The 21162-nt window shown below is 50.3% G+C and overlaps 3 protein-coding genes across 4 annotated transcripts in view; 2 read left to right on the top strand and 1 right to left on the bottom strand.

Moving 5' to 3' along the window:
• Positions 1–2349, top strand: part of CFAP57 (cilia and flagella associated protein 57) — a 154079-nt gene extending 151730 nt beyond the window's left edge. Inside the window, exons 22-23 of one of the 2 annotated variants that reach the window (XR_012160518.1) lie at positions 1785–2105; positions 2282–2349. Coding sequence is in view for 1 of the 2 variants with exons in the window: in XM_073358041.1 (XP_073214142.1) it covers positions 2282–2290 (9 nt within the window). In the remaining variant the exon portion in view is untranslated. The remainder of the gene's footprint in view (positions 1–1784; positions 2106–2281) is intronic. The other variant, XM_073358041.1, reaches the window with a different exon arrangement.
• A 321-nt stretch (positions 2350–2670) lies between these two features.
• TMEM125 (transmembrane protein 125) lies at positions 2671–5889 on the top strand. Its single transcript, XM_073358051.1, has one exon. It carries the CDS (start codon positions 2673–2675, stop codon positions 3333–3335), a length of 663 nt encoding a protein of 220 aa, XP_073214152.1. The 5' UTR covers positions 2671–2672; the 3' UTR covers positions 3336–5889.
• Positions 5890–9522: 3633 nt separating this feature from the next.
• Positions 9523–20104, bottom strand: TRIM56 (tripartite motif containing 56). The gene is made up of 2 exons (XM_073358046.1): positions 19948–20104; positions 9523–17411 (listed from the first exon to the last, which is right to left on the bottom strand). The coding sequence occupies exon 2, from the start codon at positions 17390–17392 to the stop codon at positions 15335–15337; it is 2058 nt and encodes a 685-aa protein (XP_073214147.1). The 5' UTR covers positions 17393–17411; positions 19948–20104; the 3' UTR covers positions 9523–15334.
• Positions 20105–21162: the final 1058 nt, after the last annotated feature.

The raw sequence follows: 21162 nt of genomic DNA, 5'->3' as shown, positions 1-21162 counted from the left end.
TGTACATAGAGCCCAAGCTTTGGAGGGAGAATGGGGCACATTGGTAGGGGAGGGTGGGGGCTACACAGAGCCCCTGGCATGCAGGTGGGGTAGGGAGGAGGATTGTAGAGAGGCCCAGACATGGAAGGGGATGGCAGGGTGGCGCACTGGGAGCTTGTGGGGGAGAATGGAGAGCTGCCAGGAGCCTCTAGTGTGTGCAGTGAGCTCAGCCTGCAGACCCAACCATGTGCTCAGCCCTCTGTTCTATAAGGGTCCTCAGAACTGGGACTGGAGCCTTGAATTGTATTTGAGACTGAAAATAGGAGCCAGTGGAGCACACACAGCACCAAGTCATATGGTCTTAGTGCTATTTGTATAACAGGCAGAGTGCTATGTGAGATGATTCCTTGCTGCTCTATAGCTGATGCTTGACTAGTTTCTATGTGGCCGTCCCCTTCAGTCCCAGCCAGACACAGCTAACTGGACAACGCCCAGTGCAAGGACCCAGGGGTAGGGGGGTACAAGGACCTTTCACAGTTGGTGAAAAGGCTGGGTGGAAGGAGAATTTGTAATTGGGAATGAAGGCTGGGTTTATGGGTAAGTTTCCCAGCTAGATCCCTGGCATTGTAGCTTCGGGTCCTGTCGCTGATATAAATTCCCTGTGTTTGACTGGGAAATGTCACAAGGTTCTCAGGTTTCAGTTCCCTACCTGTAAAATGGAGCTAATAATGCCCAGCCTTACAGGGGTTGCGAGGGTGTCTCCATTACTGTCTCTGAGATGTTTAGATACCATGAGCCAGAGTCTCTGTGTCAATTAAGTAGGAAAGAGGGGGCTAGCTGGGAGTCCAGTTACGGCTCCCTAAAGTGCTGGATGGTCCCCTGGGACTGCGCTAACCTGTGTAAGTGGAACTTGAACATGGATCCCAAGTTGTTAACCACAACTGAGCATAGTCATAGCTAATGTTCCCTCTAATTTTTGACAGGCCGTGTGTGCAAAAAATTTCTTCTGTGCAAACTGTTGTGCTTCTGTGCAAATTTTTGTGCACGCGGTGTTTCACCGTGTGCATGGGGTTTAGGATGCGCACAACTTAGCGGGAACAGTGGCCATAGCATAACACATACCTGGCATCCTCTTCTCCACAGCTCTGGCATGCCCCTCCGTTTCCCAGCACACCTCGTATGGTGGGTAGCGTAGGCGCACCCCCATGCTGGTTTTTACACCCACTGAGGCCTCTAACAGGCTGGGAATCTGCTGCTGGAGTAATGAAGGTGGTTTCTGCTTACAGTGCAGACTCTGCTCAACAGATGTCCCTAGCCACTGGGAAAGGCTGTGAGGTGTCAGGGAAGGGCAAGGCAGGGAGGAGCTGAGGGCTTATTTGCATAGTCAAGTCCATAAGATTACGTAGCTTCCCCTCTGCACCCCACATGCTTTAAGTGTGTGTTCAAGTAGGCGGGGGCGCACCAAGACTCTAGAAAATGCATGCAGAATTGCTGAGTCTTCCCGTCGTGCGCACATTGCAAACCTGTCTGTCAGGCAGAGGGAGCTCTCTCCAGGGAAACTGCAGGGATGTGGGGAGTGGAAACATGAGAAATAACCATGAATTGTATGTGGTGCAGTGTCTGGGGAAACGTGAGCGCCTTTACTGTCATCCTGGGCAGTAATCCAGGCTGGGCTAATGGCCTGAGACAATGATCCAAGGGAAGTGTGTTGGTGGCTCAGCCCAAGGATTGGGGTGACGGAAAGGCACAGCCAATTCAGCAGTTACTATTCATTGTTTCATTTTTCCTCCATTGGTTGGGACTAGACTGTAAGAGTTAAGCCCAGGACCCAACCCTTTGCTGACAGTCTGGGCTGGAGAGCCAGTTGGTGACAAGAGGCAGCTGCTGATGAGAGAGCATGTGAGGCTGGGGCAGTGAATGGGGCTTTATCACAGCATGGGACCTGCCTCTGTCCGTGCTGCCGGTGCCCAGCTGCAGTTGCAGTCCTGCCGAGGAACGCACAGGGACACTTGAGCAGTCTCTGGGCTCAGCAGCGCTGCAGCCACTGAGTCTGGAGAGACAGAAGACCCAAAGCGGCAGTATCACCTGAGACAAGCTTCACTGAACAGGGATGCCCAGATGCATCAGTGAGTGGAGCCTCAGCACGGGGGGAGGTCCCCTGGCCTGTGCCACAGAGCGTGGGTTTCAGTGAGGAAGGTCTCTGACCCCCAGCCCTGGGAACTGGGGACGGGGGTGAGGTGGGGGGTATTTGGGAGCAGGGGCTTTGGTCAATTACACTTTGTTCTTTTCTGGCCTTTTTCAGATGAAGTAACTAGGACAAGGAGGGGGCTGGAGGACTCAGTACCAGCCACTCCCCATGACACTCTGGAGGTGCATCAGCTCACTACAGTGGACACCGCAGATCAGGCTCTATTGTCCTGCCCTTCAGCCAGAGTCTTTCCTGGCACTTCCCCTGGCGTGCAGCCCGTAACTCACTAGGGGATGCAGTGATGGGCATCCCTGCTGTATTGGAGCTCTGACATTCAGTGGCCACAGGGCATCAGAGGGCAAGAACACAAGCTGTCTGCCTCACAAGGAAATGCCACAGCCTTCACAGCTGCTGTGACTTTGACCTCCCCGGCCACGGACCTGGCGCCATCTGTGTGATCATCGCAGCACATCCTGCCCAGCCTAGAGGCCCCTCAGGACCCACCATGCCTGAGCTGGAGCAACTCAGTGTGCCCCGGCCCCCTGCGGATGCTGGCCGTATTCAGAGGAACATCCTTGAGGAGCATGTCGAGCTGTGGTGGTTCAAGGACCCTAAGAAATCCATCTTGTGCTATGGGGTGGCCGTGGTGCTAATTCTGGCCTGCGGGACAGGGGGCATTGTCCTCCTCTATAGCACCAGTAGCCGGTCCGGGGAGTGGCGGCTGGCTGTGGGCACCACGCTCTGCCTCCTGGCCTTGCTAGTGCTGCTGAAGCAGCTGCTGAGCTCTGCTATCCAGGACATGAATTGCATCCGGAGCCGGAACCAAATTGAGCTGCTGAAGAGTGGTGGCTTTTCGGACTGTGTGATGATGCTGCTTAGCGCTCTGGTTCTGCTGGTCTGTGGCGTGGTCCTCACTGTCCTCTCCACTACGACCATGCAGCTCAGCCCCTCACGGCCTCTGGCCAGCATGTTCTCCAGTGGAGTCATCCTCATGACTGCTGGGGCTGCCATTCTACTCTGCCTCCTGCTTTATGTGCTCAGCACCTCCTGCTGCCCAGTTGCTCCCAGGAGACTGGGCACAGGTGACATTAGCATCTTCACCATCTCCAGCCGACTCGCTGTGAACCGCCGGCTCGCCACCACCTCCAGCATGGCCAACCTGATCTAAGGCCTGGGCAGAGCCAACATGCCCTTCAGTATGGCAAATGTGCACTAACCCTGGGGCAGGGCAAGCCCATGCCCGCCACCCTTTCAGCAGGGTCAAGCTAATCTTAACCTGGGGAAGAGCTGAAATTTGAGTGTTGCCTTGACCCGACTGCAGTTATCATTGAAAGCAGACTGGCATTTGCACTTTACTCAGGCCAATCGGCCTGAACCCTGGCAAAGACAAGGCAGTTCCTGAGTTGATTTAACTGGAACTTTACAAGTAGGACACTGGTCCTATTTTATTTTTTACCTCAGCAAAGTCTTCTGTGGCATTTGCTGTCCATCCCTCTGACACACCAGGATCCCTGCTCTGAAAGACGAAGAGGAAGTGTGCATGTCCTGGGCCTGGCCCTGTTGAGAAGCCCTTGCTGCTCTGGGGAGATCCTGAAGTGTTTGCTGCTAAAATAATCTGTTTCTCATGTAAGAGTCTTGCACTCTACTGGCTGGCAGGGCTCTGACTGCTGGTGGTGGAGGAGTCTCCTACAGCTCTGGGGTAGAGCTGCTCCTTGGGGATCCAAGTCCTAGCACGGATTGTTTCCAAACAAGTTGTGCCACTGTGAGTTTGTGCACGTGTCCCTGAGACACCAAGCCTGCTGGGTGACCTGTCCCAAGCTTCCCTCCAGCAGCTGAGCATGGAGCCATGTCCCCACCGCTAGAAGGGTGAGCAGCCTGCTGCAAGCGTTGATATCTAACAAAGAGGGGGACGTGGGCCCAAGCACCCTGTTGCCTGCTGGGTGTGCGTGCAGCGCTGTGTGCATGTGCATATCCCAATGCGTGACTGTGGAGTAGGGTGACCAGATAGCAAGTGTGAAAAATCGGGACGGGCTGGGGGGTAATAGGTGCCTATATAAGAAAAAGCCTCAAAAATCGGGACTGTCCCTATAAAATCGGGACATCTGGTCACCCTACTGTGGGGAGCTGGCACTGGGGAGGGATTGTGCATGTAGATAGCAGTGCAGATGGGGTGGATACATTGATGTGAGTGGCACAGATGAGTCCAAGTGCTGAATATGTGCAAAAATGCATCTGTATGTGTGATGTCTTTTTGTGTTTGAGGGGATGTGTGACCTGTCTGCAAATTATAGCTGTGTAGTAAGCACATGCCCTGACATGTACGGCTTGATTACAGTGAGGTATATTTGCAGCCCTTAAGCAGGATCCCCTTTCCCCCAGCAGCTAAACAAGACAGATTTAGCTGTCTCAATTGCTCCCCCAAACTTGTCCCCTCTGCCCTGATCACTGATGCTCTTTGAAATCTCTTCAGTTTGCAGGCACTCTTTGTGGGGGTTGTGGTTCCTGGAACTGAGTGTGGCATTTCAGGAGTAATTGTACCAGAGCCATATACACATGTATAGAGGAGCACTATTCCCGCTTTACTTTGGAACGATACTTCTGGGTACAACCCCAAACCATGCTGGCTCATAATGCCGCGAGCTCCTAATGAAAACTCCTGTATCACTTGGCCTCTCCCAGCTCTCTCCCTGCCACTGAACCACTCTGTGATGTTTTGCCAGTTTAATTACTTGCACGTATCCAGGCAAACTCTCATTTTGTTAGTCTCTGTCTGAGTCTAAGCGCTGCAAGTCCCTCTCAGTCATTTCTCCAGCCTGCCTGGGGCTTGCAGTTCTTTCCAGGTTAGGATCATCTGCACCTTTTATTAAGATATTGTTTCTTCCCTCTTCTTCGTCACTAATTAAGACAAGTCCTAAAACTCACCTTTTGCATGCTCCCACCAGATGCTGCCTTCCCTTCATCCACCAATGTACGTCTGTCAAAAAAAGCAAGCCATTTTGTTAGCTTAGCACTCAGAGACCTCAGGTGAGCTTGGGGCCCTGTTGTGCCAAATGCTGTACATACTGTAGTGAGACAGTCTGGGCCCAAAGAGCTTAGTCTGCATAGACACGACAAAGGGCAGGAAGGGAAACAGAGGCCCAGTGCAGCAATGACTTGCTCAAGGTCACACAGAGCTCATGACACAGCTGGGAATAGAATCTTGGCCATTTGTCTGGCAAGATCTATTATTTATAAAAACATCCACACTGCAGCTGAGCCATAGCCACATGTCTCTCTACGCTCTGCTTATTATGGTTTGTGTATGAATGCATGTGTGTGCATATGTCTTCCTGCTTGTGCATGGTTCTACCCATCGGTATACCCATGCAGTTGCACCTGTGTGCATACGGGTCTGTGTCTCTACTTGCATTCACACCTGCATGAACACTCAAGTCTGCCCCTGCTTGCGGCACCCAATCTCTCCATACACGTGTCTGTGACGATCCCACTGGAAGTCAGGGGGCCATATAACAGTTGTACATTTCGCATGTGCACTAAGAACTGAACAGGCCACTCACAAAAGATAGTGAGACGCTGTTTCCCTGGACACATCTGACTTGGGGGCAGGCATCCCTGAGTCAGCAACAGACCCCCTCCTAGGGCATCAGTGTTACTGTTTCATTCACTTCGGGTTTTTCCGCCCCTGTGTTGTGTGAATAGAAAGATAATAAAGTGGTACTGAAACTGCATGTTGCAGTCTGGGACTATGTGCTGGATTCCTGCATGAGAGGGCTCAGCCCAGGGGCTGCACGCTTCTGCACCAGAGTCAGCCTGAATGAGAAGCATGAGCTGGGATGATTTATGGCCGAGTCTAGCAGGCTTCAGTTTAATCTGGCAGCAGTTTCAAGTCAGTCTCCTGGAGGGGTAAGCATGATACAGGAAAGTCTGAATAGGGCGTGGCAGCCCTGCTGACAGACCTGTCTCCCCTCTCCCTCAAACACATGGACTTGTTCCCCCCACATGCTCCCTCCCCATTTCATCTGTGTACATGCCCTCCTTCATGTAATGCAGGCCTGTGTATATCAGGTTTCATCTTCCATTAACCTGGGCGCACTCTGCGTCCGCTTCACCCATGACACCTTGCCCTGGTCCCCAAGGGAGCTCACAAGAATGATGCAAAGCAGCCTGTGTTCCTATATGTGATTTTAACCTCAGGGTTTCTGTATAAATAGGGTTTTCACCAAAAAGGGAAGTGGTGATTGGACGGCTAACATAGTGAATGCCAGTGAAAATGAGGTAGGATCAGAGGCTGAAATAGGAAAAGAACAGGTTAAAAATTACTTAGACAAGTTAGATGTCTTCACATCACCAGGAGCTGATGGAATACATCCTAGAATACTCAATGAGCTGACTGAGGAGATATCTGAGCCGTTAGCAATTAGCTTTGAAAAGTGCTGGAAGACGGGATTCCAGAAGACTGGAAAAGGGCAAATATAGTGACAATCTATAAAAAGGGAAATAAGGACAACCCGGGGCATTACAGACCAGTCAGCTTAACTTCTGTACCCAGAAAGATAATGGAGCAAATAATTAAGCAATCAATTTGCAAACATCTATAAGATAATAAGGTGATAAATAACAGTCAGCATGGATTTTTCAAGAACAAATCATGCCAAACTAACCTGATAGCTTTCTTTGACAGGGTAACAAGCCTTGTGTGGGGGGTGGGGGGGAGGGAAGCGCTAGACATGGTATATCTTGACTTTAGTAAAGCCTGTGATACTGTCTCACATGACCATCCCATAAACCAAGGAAATGCAATCTAGATGGAGCTACAAAAAGGTGAGTGCAAAACTGATTGGAAAGCCGTTCCAAGAGAGTAGTTATCAGTGGTTCACAGTCATGCTGGAAGAGCATAACAAGTGGGGTCTTGCAGGAATCAGTTCTGGGTCTGGTTCTGTTCAATATCTTCAGCAATGATTTAAATAATGATATAGAGAGTACACACATAAAGTTTGTGGACGATACTAAGCTGAGAGGGGTCGCAAGTGCTTTGGAGGACAGGATTAAAGTTCAAAATAATTTGGACAAACTGGAGAAATGGTCTGAAGTAAACAGGATGAAATTCAATAAAGACAAGTGCAAAGTACTCCATTTAGGAAGGAACAATCAGTTGCACATACACAAACTGGCAAATGACTGCCAAGGAAGGAGTACTGCGGAAAGGAATCTCTGACCATAAGCTAAATATGAGTCAACAGTGTAATACTGTTCAAAAAAATCAACATCATTCTGGGATGTAGTAGTAGGAGTGTTGTAAGCAAGACATGAGAAGTAATTCTTCCACTCTACTCCATGCTGATTAGGCCTCAACTGGAGTATTGTGTTCAGTTCTGGGTGCCACATTTCAAGAAAGATGTGCAGAAACTGGAGAAAGTCCAGAGAAGAGCAACAAAAATGATTAAAAGGTCAAGAAAACATGACCTATGTGGGAAGATTGAAAAAAACTGGGTTTGTTTAGTCTGGAGAAGAGAAGACTAAGAGGGGCCATGATAACAGTTTTCAAGTACATAAAAGGTTGTTACAAGGAGGAGGGAAAAGAATTGTCCTTAACCTCTGAGGACAGGACAAGCAGCAAAAGGCTTAAATTGCAGCAAGGGCGGTTTAGGTTGGACATTAGGAAAAATGTCCTGTCAGGGTGGTTAAGCACTGGAATAAATTGCCCAGGGAGGCTGTGGAATCTCCATCATTGGGGATTTTTAAGAGCAGGTTGGACAAACCCCTGTCAGGGATGGTCTAGCTAATATCTAGTCCTGCCAGGAGTGCCAGGGACTGGACTAGACGACCTGTCGAGGTCCCTTTCAGTCCTATGCTGCTACGAATACCAGCCCTTTTCCTGAGCCTCCGAGGCTGAGCCCTACCAGGGCATGTGTTGCCCCCAAGTGAGACTAGAACCAGCTCACAATTAGGGCTGCAATTTTGTCAGAGGTCATGGAATGCATAACTTGACCCCGTGGTTCCTGGGAGCTGCAGTGTCCCCCCACAGCCCATGGTGGCTGGAAACTGCAGGTGCCCCAAGCTCCCAGCTGCTAGGGGGTGGGGAAGGGGGCAGTGCCCCAGAGCTCTGAGTCACGGGCAGCTGGGGTGCCCCACACTGGGAGCCACGGGCAGTGGGGGGGGCCTCACAGCTCTGAGCTGTTATGCATATTTTTAGTAAATGTCACACACGGGCTTCCGTTAGTTTTTCTTTATTGCCCATGACCTGTGACTTTTACTAAAAATATGCATGACAAAATCTTAGCCTTATTTATGATTGCACCTGTCCCACCCTATGCATCAGCTGTACTGCAAACATACAGTACTGGGGATAGAAATAGGGATCTTTCTCTGCAGATGAAAGCCTCTACCTGGTAAGCTAAAGAACCTGCTGGTAGAAACAGTACTTCCGTCAGCTCCTAGAGCACAGCAGTGCAAATACACATTATCCAGCATGTATGAGACATAATCCCAGAGTCATGCACTCCCACTCGCTTTACTTTTGTCTTTCACATTTGCTTTTCCTAGAGCAGAAAATGTGCATGGATAAAATATCAGTGACTTGTTCACTAGTGACTTGCTACACTATTGCACATAATCTTCCATGGCGTTTATCCCAAATCTGTTCAACACCCCCCGCAGGCAAAACAGCAGTTCTTTAATCATGTGTTTGGAAATGAATCCAGTGGGAAGGAACAAAGTGGATTTTGGATTAAAGAGTTAATTTTTAACTTTCCTCAAATCCCGATATAATCTCTGATCCACAGAGGTGTCAAAAATTCTCTAGGCCTCCTCGCTGGCAAAGTAAGCACTTGACTGTTCTCTGCCTCAGAGTGAGCACAGTGACTACTCAAGGCAACTTATAAGTCACTTAGCAAATGCCTCCTTAATGGCTGCTAATACTCTGTTAGTGTTCCCAGAGGAAGCAGGAAGCAAGCGGAGGCTCTGCTGGCCAGAAAAAAGGGCTGTGCTACTCAAATCCCTTTCCATGTAACTTAGATGTATGAGGCTTGGGAATGCTAAGGCATAGCAGGGGGATCCAGTGCTAAAAAATTAATTCTTTTAGTATATGAAGTGCAGAATTTTGACTGTCAGCTGCTTTCTGGAATGAATTCTGGATGAATGCTTCTGAGATAGCTCCTGACCGCTCTCCTTGTTCCTCCTATGTTCCAAGAGAAGCAATATCATGTTTTAACCTGCTAGGCAAAAGACAGCCTCTAGGACCCCAAAACGTCTCCATATGCCTCCTGATTATTTAGCTTGAGGAGTTAGGCACAGGACTGAATATGCTGATAAGTGGCTTGAGACGTACAGGCAGTAAATTTTTCCACACCTCTACATTATCTTCAAAACAATCTTTAATTTTAAACATCTGTCATTTTTTAATTAGCAGATATAGCCCAAATGCCCCTTAAAAGAAGAATATAAATTCAGAAATAAAGACCTAGGAATTCATTTAAAAAATATAAAAACATGAAAAAGCAAATTTGGAATTCAGTCTCCTTATTACATTAAAAGCAGGCACAAACCATACTATAAAAAAAAAAATCTAAACGTAGGCCCTAGGGAAGCAGGCAGGGCGTCAGAGAGTTACTATTCAACAAGTTTCAATGCCAGACAGTTTATATGTTTAATTTGTCCAGACTTGGACCCCTGAATGGAAAAGACAGGCTAACCCTACATGCTAGCCTGGCTGCTCTGGCATGCAAGAGGGGAGGGATGTAGTCACCCATGGATCTGAACGCTGCTCCCTCGTAGAGCTCAGTGATGCCCTGCCACCTCATCTTTTGTATGAAAGTGATTTGATTATTGTAACCCCAAGACCTATAATTTGGACCCCACATAAATGGTGAGGTTTGAGTTTTAGACCAGTTCTGTCTTTCCGGGGCATGGGAAGCAGTGCACCTGCTGCTCTCCCTAGTTATGCTATCTCCAGCAACACCACCTTTCCCCAGGAGAAGGAGCTCAGCCATCAATAATAGTCCCTGGTTTTCTAGATGTGGTGTTTTATGTTGGCTTCACTCTGGCAAAACAGGCTACGATCTCACATACTGAGATGCAAAGGCCATTTTTCCACTCAATTCTAAGAAACAGAGACCTGTTCCTTGGGGGAGAAGGGTGATAGAAGGTAAATCTCATCTGTGCATGGAGCATTTCTTGTTCAAAAGTTCCAGAACTGTAGGTCTCCCCTGCTAGCTCTTCCCGGCACTCAGCTGCAGCTCCCGTTCTCAATCTGTTACTCTGACTGGATAACTGAGGAGGGACTAGCTCTCCCCCTCCTGTAGCTACTGGCAGGGTGGTTGAATCCAGCTACTACTGAGAGAGAGAGAGAGAGAATTAATACAAAACAAAGACAAACCTCAAAGAGGCCATTTGTCTCCTGCCTGGAACTATCGCATAAAAAGGCAGCGGCCCAGGTAGGGAAACCATAAGCGGGACCATCTGAATCTGCCACCAACAGGGCAAGGAGTGGCCAGTAAGACTGTTTTGGGTGCGCACCCTCCTGCAGCACGTCTCATCATCCCCTCCTCCCTTTCTTCATCAGGCAATCTGGTCACCATCCCTTAGCTCCAGGGGATGTCAGGAATTCTACATGGAAGAGAGAACAGAATCTCCCCCCCAGGAAGAAATTCCTTCTTGGACTAGGGAGCTCTTGAATTTGGTGCAAAAAGTGCCTTTACCTCAGCGGTCACCAACCTGTAAGCCCCAGGCAACAGCAGCAGAGTCCCCTTACAGTATCCACTCTCAAAAGAGCAAATATAACAGATGCCTGACAGCAGAAGAGGTTTGCAGGAATCCTCATCTGACTCAGTGGAGGTGGCGATTGAGAACCTAAGGAGTAAAATTTTAAAAAGGGGGAAAGGGTTCAAGAAACTACCTCAGACACGAGAGAAAACTGGCCGATTCTTCTGGGGATAGTAGTTCTTCATTCATCATGAGAGCTGACGGTTCTGGACACAAGGTTCTCATACATGGAAAGAAAAAGCTTAATAAAAGAATTGTTTGTGGCTGTTCTTCATTGTCATTTATTTTAATCATAATCTTGACAGACATCAAAAAAAGAAAAAGAAGGCTGGAAAATCTGTTCAATCCAAGCCTGAGAGAGAAACGAAGAAGTCAAGAGGAAAGTCAGGATCTTCTTCATAGGAGGAGGGTGAACTCTCTCTCTCTCTCACACAGAGCCTGAATTGCAGGATGAAACAAAGCAAGAGGATCTTTTTCCAATCACTTGAGAACACATTATGAATGGTGATTAGATACCTGGGTATCCTGTCAGATGAGCCCATTAGAAAAGATTCTGGGGAGGAGGAAGAAAGATAGACATAGAAATTACAAAAAAATATTTTCCAGCTGGTTCAAAATCTGAACTACACATTCCCTTTCATGACTTTTTGGAAAAGCGATTAAGGCTGAATGGGAAACACCAGCAAAATCTAATGGACTGTCCAGGCATGCCAAAAAATTCTACAATGTGCACCACAGCAAAGCAGATTTGGTCTCTCATCCCAAAATGGACAAAGCAGATCAGCACTAGTCAAAGACACTACTATCCAACGGAAAGGGGCTTTTTCCCAAAAGAACCCGACTGCAGAATAGAAATATCCCTGTGTAATAATATGTCTGAGGCTTCATCTTCCTCTCTGAGGGTTTCTGCTGGGACAACATGTTTTGCAAGAGCAGTGCTAGCCTGGACTGACAAATTTGGCAGCTAGATGCCCACAAAAGGCTAAGAAATCATGATTAGGTTTGGACTTAAAGAAAAACTCAATGGCTTCAACCTTCACTGTTTATGCAACCAGGGATACTTTGATGTTTTCAGCGCATGCCATGGCCTCCAATGTGGTGACCAGACAGCACCTCTGGTTATGAGCTTGGAAGCACTATATACAAGCCAAAGTCATGTTAACAGCTTTGAAATATTTAGGAAGTTGGTTATTTGGGAAGCCATTAGACAGAGTGCTGGTGGAAATCTCAGATAAATCAAAAAAGAACTGTCCCAACTCCAAATCCAGAAAAATGGACAATCGTCCTTATTACAGGTCTACATATCCTTTTTGTGGCTACTCCTATAGGAACGAAAGAAACTACAGCAAAGGCAAATGGAACAAGTCCAAGCCTGGAAAGGGTCGACCATTCTTCCTGCCATGCAAATTTCAACACTGGAAGCAATGCCTGAATACAATCAAGAGAGTTCAGATGAGCAACACCTATGGGGGGAGACTATTAAAATTCAAGGACCAATGGCCTCTCTTCACATTGGACAGATGAATCCTGAATGTGGTTCAACATGGGTACATCACTGAATTTTCAAAGATTCCAAATCATCATTTTCTCCCTTCTCCAGCATCAGCAAGAGGCAAAATACGCTAAAGGCCACAGATCAGCTTCTGCAATTCCATGTAATAGAGAGAGTTCCTGAGGCAGAGATGTTCTCTGGCCACTACTTAATCTTGTTTCTGATATGCAAAAGATCTGAGGAGGACAGAGTAGTGTTGGACTTAAAACACCTGAACAAGTTCATAAGAAAGACCAGATTTAAGATGGAGACTTTGAATTCCATAGCAGTGGCCATCTGCCAAGGGAATTACTTTATATCAATTGATTTGAAGACTTATCTTCATGTGCCAATCCACTGGAAGCACAAGAGATTTCTGTGATTCGCTCATGGGACCAATGATTTTCCATACAAAGCACTACCTTTCAGACTGTCATCCTCACGAGTGTTCATAGAAGTCCTCATTGTTCTGGTGGGTTTTCTCAGGCAAAAGGGGTCACAGGAATAGTCTTTCCTGGATGACATTCTAGGCAGAGCCCTGTCCAAGGAGGGGTCCACTCGGGCAACTTAGCCAATGATCTGAACATTGAAACAACATGGATTTATTGTCAATTGCTGAAAGAGTGATCTTCAACCATCTCAGCACCTCATCCATCTTGGAATGTTGACAGAAAGATTTTGTGGGCTGTGTGTGTCTATCAGCCAAAACACAGGGCAAGATCAGATCAGCAATTACTCTCATGAGGAGGTGCCTTAGGACATCAGAACACTCATTAGAATGCCCACAAAGAATGATCAGGTCCTGCACAAGGATAGTTGCTTGGGCAAGAATGCATATGAGGCTTCTCGAGTTTCCTGTTGTCCCTTCCCTGCCATTTGCTGATTTTTTCCATTCTGAGCCTTTTCCAATTCCAATATATCTTTTTTGAGATGGGGGCGACCACATCTGCACACAATATTCAAGATGTGGGCGTACCATGGATTTATATAGAGGCAATATGATATTTTCTGTCCTATATCTATCCCTTTCTTAATTATTCCCAGCATTTTGTTTGCTTTTTTGACTGCCGCTGCACATTGAGAGGATGTTTTCAGAGACCTATCCACAATGACTCCAAGAGCTCTTTCTTGAGTGGTAACAGCTAATTTAGACCCCATCATTTTATATGTATAGTTGGGATTATGCTTTCCAATGTGCATTCCTTTGCATTTATCAACATTAAATTTCATCTGCCATTTTGTTGTCCAGTCATCCAGTTTTGAGAGATCCTTTTGTAGCTCTTTGCAGTCTGCCTGGGTCTTAACTATCTTTAGTAATTTTGTGTCATTTTGTATGCACACACACGAATACTAATGTGTGTGTGTGTGCATGAGAAAATGCATGTCTACATGCCAGTGCACGTGGCTAGGTCCCTGAGAATCCGTGTAAGAGAGCACATTTGCCAGCAAGTGTTAAAACAAAGCCCAAAGACAAATGCCTGAATCGCTCCCACAGAGCTGCTCTGTAAGAGCCTGAACATTTCTTGCCAACACAGTGAAAGAAACTAGTGAATGTACTCTCACATCCTGTCCTGCACACAGGGAAAGGCTCCAGCAAACATCCCTTATGTTCAGGTCACTGTGACGACTCAGTGCCAGTGTCATGCCCTTTAGTGAGGCCTGCCACACTCATAATTGCACCAGGCTTTATTAAAGCAAAACAAGAAGAAAAATTGGAAAACAGTTCATAAGGGAAAGCATGAGGCTCTATTAATTATCCAAATACATAAAAGTGTTAATGCTCAAACAGAAATGATTGTTTTACACTAACAGTAGGATGAGCTGGAATGCAATAGGAAGCTTTAGTCTGTATCCCTAAATATAAACAAAAGCTGAGACCTGCTCAAGCACTGACTGCTCTTCCTGGATTCAACAGGCTAAACAGAAAAGGAATGTAAGAGGCTGCATCAACCATTGAACTGAGCCGACTGCCACCTCTTTCCCAATGGATGCACTAACCAGTCTCTGGCTGCAGCAATGCTGGGTGCTTTCTGCTTGGGATCTTTAGATACAGTTCTAGCCGTTTTTACCTTTTCACACTTGTGGGACTGGATGCTTCCAATGCTCAGACCAGGTTCCCACAACTTCTGGCAGGCGTCAGGTTCCTTTGTGATGTTTGGTCATCCTGCTCAAGGAGGACTATGACTCGGGGGGATAGGAGGGAGACAAATTCAGTGGCTGGCTGGGCTAAGATAGCAAAGGGGATGCTGAGAGATAGAAGTAGGTCATTTTTCTGACATTCCCTTAATCTGGGACACACTCCAGAACAGCTAAAGTGAAAGTCAGAGTTCTATCAGTTCACAGCTCTAAAGCAGAGGTAAGGTGGGCAGGGGAAGAGATGTTACTTTAACGTGAAACAGTTCAAAAGGCACCTGTCATCTATCAGTGCCAACTACCAAATGCACATTAAGCAAAGGCATTTCCTTTCTGCCATTTCCTTAGAGCTGTCCATTATTCCCAGCTCTCCAGCTGTTCACCTCAGGCACTGACAGCACTGACTATAACATTGCAGTATCCCCTGCAGAAACTGTCAGGTGAGCTGGGAGAGTGTAGAAAGTTTTAGCAATATGGATCTCATCTCAGTTAGTGAAATAATATTTCTACCTCCAGCTTCCCTGGGCTCTGAGTATTTTCAAAACACTTGGAGCACAAAGGTTCCTGCCCAGACATGTCTGTTCCACTGACACCCAGAGTCAGGGCTAAAGCTCTGTAACGCATCTGGAGGTGATAGTACTAGTGGGATTACTCTGGCGCACTATTAACATAAAGGTTTGGGACCTGAGGTTACAGAACCAGCTACTTTGGGGCACTCAGCCCACATTCTCCAAGGGTGTGAACTAGAAACAATAAATGTGGACGTAACCATCCTCTTGCACCAGAACAAGGCGCCCGCCGTCGTCCACAGCAAGGACACGGGGTCTCTTCAGCCGACTTTGGTTGCTCAACACTACCTCCCCTGTCTCACCGTCTGGTGAAAATTTAATCACCTTCAACTGATCAACCACAAAAATGTTACTAGACACGTCCACGCATACACTGAACGGCTTTGTCAGCAGCGAGTGTGAGGTCTTCAGCACATTGAGAATCAGCCCAGACTTCTCAATGATGACAATCTGCTTCTTGATGAAGTCTGAAACAATGAATTCCTCCCAGTCATTGACAGCAATGAAAAGGAACTTCCCCCCATGGTAATCTGTGGGTGCCACCCTGCCCACGCAGTGTCCTGAAGGGCTGTAAAGGGAGATGGAGCAGAGTGTGCCTTCACTCACTGCAATATAGGAGTCCTCATAGGAGGTGATGGCATAGGAAGACTCGGATCCCCTTAGCAGCAACTTGCGCAGAAACTTGCCCTCAAGGGTCAGGAAGAAGAGGAAGGAATCTGAAGAGCAAGCTAGGACGTCTCCACAGAGCGAAATGCCACAGAAGACGCCATCTGAGTCTGGCAGAGGTATTGATTGCTGAAAGTGCCCACCAGCGCTGTACTGCTTTATCTCATCATTCTCCTGATCTAACAGGAGAATGCCACCAGCGTGAGGCAGAACAGCAATCCCTGTGATATTGGGCTTTGCTTGGGACCAGCACTGGTCTACCTCAAAAGTGCACACGCGCTTAGGCCTTTTACTGCGCCTGCTGCAACAAGAGGGGTTCTTGTCGGGAGTGTCAGGGGCACTCTCTTCAGAGCCTGGACAGGAGTCTTCTTGGTCCTCTGAGTCCAAGGGCAAGTCTGGGTCATCCTCAGACTCCTCACTGGGGGAAGCAGATGCCTCGCTATCTGGCTCAAAAACATTTTCCATGTCTCCTTCAGGTTGTTCCCTGGGAAACACTAGACTGAAGAGTGCTGCCTCTGACAGCATTTCCGGCTGATCCCAGGCTATGGCCAATTCAGGGATTTGGCTCTCTAATTTCCGTGGGATATATGTCTGGAGCTCCTGAATCCGATTCCTTATCATGCCCTCTAAGTGTAAGATCTCATAGTCCTTTCCCACATAGAGGACCCTTTGAGAGAACTCTCTGGTGCTGATTGCTTTATCTCTTTGGCTCTGGAGCTCCTCTTTCACCAGGCGACAACCTTCCATTTGCTGAGTTAGAAAAGCAGACAGCTCACCCAGAACGGCTTCCTTCTGGGCCAGGAGGTAGGAGATAATGTCATCCACGTATTTGGTGATCCTCTCCTTTATGTTCTCTCCTGATGTTTTCAACTTATCTATTGTCTCCTCCACAGCTTTTTCCTGCTCAGAGATGCATGTTATCGTTCCTGCCAGGCTGTCAATTAGCTGCTCAACAGAAGGCCTTTCCCTCTGCACAGCATTTGCCATAGAGACCACCTTGTGCTGGAAATGGTCTAGCATACGGCAGTCCCTGCAGATGGGAGCACTGCAGGTGTCACAGAAGAATCGCAGAGCTTCCTGCTGGTGGTCCTGGCAGCACAGCTCCTGCAGCAGCCTCATCTCAGCATCATATTCCCCAGCTAGAAACTCCTCAAGCTTCACCACCTTATGATGAAGAGTGAGACGGGAGCAGCAATGGCCCTGAGTGCAGGACTGGCACAAGAAATCCTTGCAGTCTAGGCAACGGGCAGTGGCAGTCAAGATCTTCTGGGCATCTGAGCAGACTGTGCAGGCCAAATCCCTGTTGTGTTTAATTTGGAATAACTCCAGGAGGCTGTTGATGAAGAAGTTGGTTTTCAGACTTGAGGCACCTCCTGGGACATCTGTTTGCAGCCGGCACTCAGGACACTGGAGGGCTCCGTCCCTCACTAGTGGTTCCAGGCAATGCTGGCAGTAACTGTGCAGACATGGAAGGATCTTTGGCACTGTGTAGAGATCATAGCAGATTTTACAGGTCAGGAAATCCTCCCTGATTAATTCTTGTAAGGACATGAAGGTTAGAGCCATTGTCCCATCCCAACAAGGCCTGGAAACAAAACAAAGAGAAGAATCAAAATGCACTCATCTTATTTCTACACCCATCATCTGAGTGACAGCCCTGCTGAAGGCTGCAATCCCAAGAAAAAGACAGGCTGAAACACGGGAGGAACAAAGGGAAAGAGAGAAGCAGATGGGTGGGCAAGAGGAGAGGGAGATAGGGTCACCATCTGGCCTGTATCATATTTCTGTCCTTGTGTATGCTTCTGTTTAGCTGGATGTGTATCTTTAGTGAGCACCTGTGGAAACTTTTGCTTCCTGACACTAAGCAGAAATGTTTGAATCTATTCACCCTACGGACATAGGCAAGAAAGAGTTGAGCATCCAGGAATTTTATCCCCAAAATTATTAAAATGTATAGTCTAGACAGACACAAGGAATGGCAGGTGAGAGAACTAGGCTAATTTAAGGAAGGAGCTATCTGGGATCTGAGTTGGATCAGCTGATATACTGAAGTTCTCTAGGGCTCTGACCCAAATTACTTACTGAAGGAACTTATGTTTTTTATGAAATTTAGAACATACCACAGAGATTAGGCTATTACAAATTCTAACAAACCAATTATGGACAAAACAATGGAATTATCATATTAAGGCTTGAAATAAGGTTCATTAGCAGCAGCACTGGCATTAAATCATCAGTTTAATCAAACCATCAAATTAACACAGCAAATAATCACCTAATGACAGGTTTCAGAGTAGCAGCCGTGTTAGTCTGTATTCGCAAAAAGAAAAGGAGTACTTGTGGCACCTTAGAGACTAACCAATTTATTTGAGCATAAGCTTTCGTGAGCTACAGCTCACTTCATCAGTGGTGAATGCATCCGATGAAGTGAGCTGTAGCTCACAAAAGCTCATGCTCATATAAATTGGTTAGTCTCTAAGGTGCCACAAGTCCTCCTTTTCTTTTTGTAATCACCTAAAGCTTTCCTCCCAGAACTTCACAGTAAAATAGTGGTTTCTGGCACTTAATGCTTTTTGCTAGTGGATGTAAAGTAAAACTGGGTCCACCTCTGATGGAGACGCTTTTCTCTAGGTAAGTGAAGACCCAAACAGATTATTCTTCAAAATCAGGAGTGAATCCTGTCTTGTGTATCATAGATATCTGGGACAACTTAAAAGACACCCGTCTTGGGACCAGGGTCACCTTCCCCAGGCAGAGAGCCGGGGGGGGGGGGCAGGATCCGGAGGGGGGGACCAGGGTCACCCGCCCCAGGCAGGGAGCAGGGGGAGGGGGGGGCCGGCAGCGTCTCCCGCCCCAGGCAGAGAGCCGGGGGTGGGGGCAGGATCCGGAGGGGGGGACCAGGGTCACCCGCCCCAGGCAGAGAGCGGGGGGGGGGCAGGATCCGGAGGGGGCGGACCAGGGTCACCCGCCCCAGGCAGAGAGCGGGGGGGGGGGGCAGGATCCGGAGGGGGCGGACCAGGGTCACCCGCCCCAGGCAGAGAGCCGGGGGGGGGGGCAGGATCCGGAGGGGGCGGACCAGGGTCAGCCGCCCCAGGCAGAGAGCGGGGGGGGGGCAGGATCCGGAGGGGGCGGACCAGGGTCAGCCGCCCCAGGCAGAGAGCGGGGGGGGGGCAGGATCCGGAGGGGGCGGACCAGGGTCAGCCGCCCCAGGCAGAGAGCGGGGGGGGGCAGGATCCGGAGGGGGGGACCAGGGTCAGCCGCCCCAGGCAGAGAGCGGGGGGGGGGCAGGATCCGGAGGGGGGGACCAGGGTCACCCGCCCCAGGCAGAGAGCGGGGGGGGCAGGATCCGGAGGGGGCGGACCAGGGTCAGCCGCCCCAGGCAGAGAGCAGGGGGGGGCAGGATCCGGAGGGGGCGGACCAGGGTCACCCGCCCCAGGCAGAGAGCCGGGGGGGGGGGCAGGATCCGGAGGGGGGAACCAGGGTCAGCCGCCCCAGGCAGAGAGCGGGGGGGGGGGCAGGATCCGGAGGGGGGGACCAGGGTCACCCACCCCAGGCAGAGAGCCGGGGGGGGGCAGGATCCGGAGGGGGGGACCAGGGTCACCCGCCCCAGGCAGAGAGCCGGGGGGGGGCAGGATCCGGAGGGGGGGACCAGGGTCACCCGCCCCAGGCAGAGAGCCGGGGGGGGGCAGGATCCGGAGGGGGGGAACAGGGTCACCCACCCCAGGCAGAGAGCCGGGGGGGGGGGGCAGGATCCGGAGGGGGGGACCAGTGTCACCCGCCCCAGGCAGAGAGCGGGGGGGGGCAGGATCCGGAGGGGGGGACCAGTGTCACCCGCCCCAGGCAGAGAGCGGGGGGGGGCAGGATCCGGAGGGGGGGACCAGGGTCACCCGCCCCAGGCAGAGAGCGGGGGGGGGGCAGGATCCGGAGGGGGGGACCAGGGTCACCCACCCCAGGCAGAGAGCGGGGGGGGGGCAGGATCCGGAGGGGGGGACCAGGGTCACCCGCCCCAGGCAGAGTCGGGGGGGGGGCGCGGGGGGGGGGGCGCCGCACACGGCAGGTTTCAGGCTCAAGCCCGAGCCGAGCCGAGCCGAGCCAGGCCGCCACGTTCCCGCCCGACTCACCCGCCGCCGGCCCAGCCGCGCCGCCCTGGCCGCTACCGGGACAGGCCCGTTTCCGCCCCGAGCAGCGCAGGCCCCAGCGCCCTTCCGGGAGCCGCCCGCCCCAGCCTCGCGCCGGCAAGGGCGGGGCAGCCGAGCGTGGGGGGCGGACGGGGGGGGGAGGGCAGCGGGGCGGACGGGGGGGGGGACTGAGGGGAAGGAAGGAAGGAAGGGCAGCGGGGCGTGAGGGGGGGGCGGACGGGAGGGAGGGAGGAAGGGCAGCGGGGCGTGGGGGGCGGACTGGGGGGGGGGAGGGAGGGTAGCGGACTGGGGGAGAAAGGGCAGCGGGTGAGGGGTGGGGAGGACTGGGAGGGAGGAAGGGCAGCGGGTGAGGGGTGGGGCGGACTAGGGGGGGAGGGAGGGAGGAAGGGCAGCGGGGCGTGGGGGGCGGACTGGTGGGAGGGGGGGCGGACTGGGGGAGAAAGGGCAGCGGGTGAGGGGTGGGGAGGACTGGGAGGGAGGAAGGGCAGCGGGTGAGAGGTGGGGCGGACTGAGGGGGAGGGAGGAAGGAAGGGCAGCGGGGCGTGGGGGGCGGACTGGGGGAGGAAGGACAGCAGGTGAGGGGTGGGGAGGCCTGGGGGGGAGGGAGGGAGGAAGGGCAGCGGGTGAGGGGTGGGGCGGACTGGGGGAGGGAGGGCAGCGGAGGGCAACCTACTGACCGCTATACTTTCCTACATGCCTCTAGCTTCCATCCAGGACACATAACATGACCCATTATCTACAGCCAAGCCCTAAGATACAACCGCATTTGCTCCAATCCCTAAGACAGAGACAAACACCTACAAGTTCTTTATCAAGCATTCTTAAAGCTACAGTAGCCACCTAGGGAAGTGAGGAAACAGATTGACAGAGCGAGACGGGTACCCAGAAGTCATCTACTACAGGACAGGCCCAACAAGGAAAAGAACAGAAGACCACTGGCCATCACATACAGCCCCCAGCTAAAACCTCTCTAGAACATCATCAGTGATCTACAACCTTTCCTGGAAAACGATCCCTCACTCTCACAGACCTTGGGAGACGGGCCAGTCCTCACTTACAGACAGCCCCCCAACCTGAAGCAAATACTCACCAGCAACTACATACCTCACCACAGAAACACTAACCTGGGAACCATCCCTGTAACAAACCCCGTTGCCTACTCTGTCCCCATATCTACTCTAGCAACACCATCAGAGG

The sequence above is a fragment of the Lepidochelys kempii genome, chromosome 8, assembly GCF_965140265.1.
Source record: "Lepidochelys kempii isolate rLepKem1 chromosome 8, rLepKem1.hap2, whole genome shotgun sequence".
Lineage (NCBI taxonomy): Eukaryota > Metazoa > Chordata > Testudines > Cheloniidae > Lepidochelys > Lepidochelys kempii.
The sequence above is the reverse complement of the archived record's forward strand: the minus strand, read 5'-3'. Positions and strand labels throughout refer to the sequence as shown.

Excerpts from the sequence above, each read along its gene's own strand:
- TMEM125 (XM_073358051.1), top strand. The coding sequence starts at position 2,673 with ATGCCTGAGCTGGAGCAACTCAGTGTGCCCCGGCCCCCTGCGGATGCT.
- TRIM56 (XM_073358046.1), bottom strand. The coding sequence starts at position 17,392 with ATGGCTCTAACCTTCATGTCCTTACAAGAATTAATCAGGGAGGATTTC.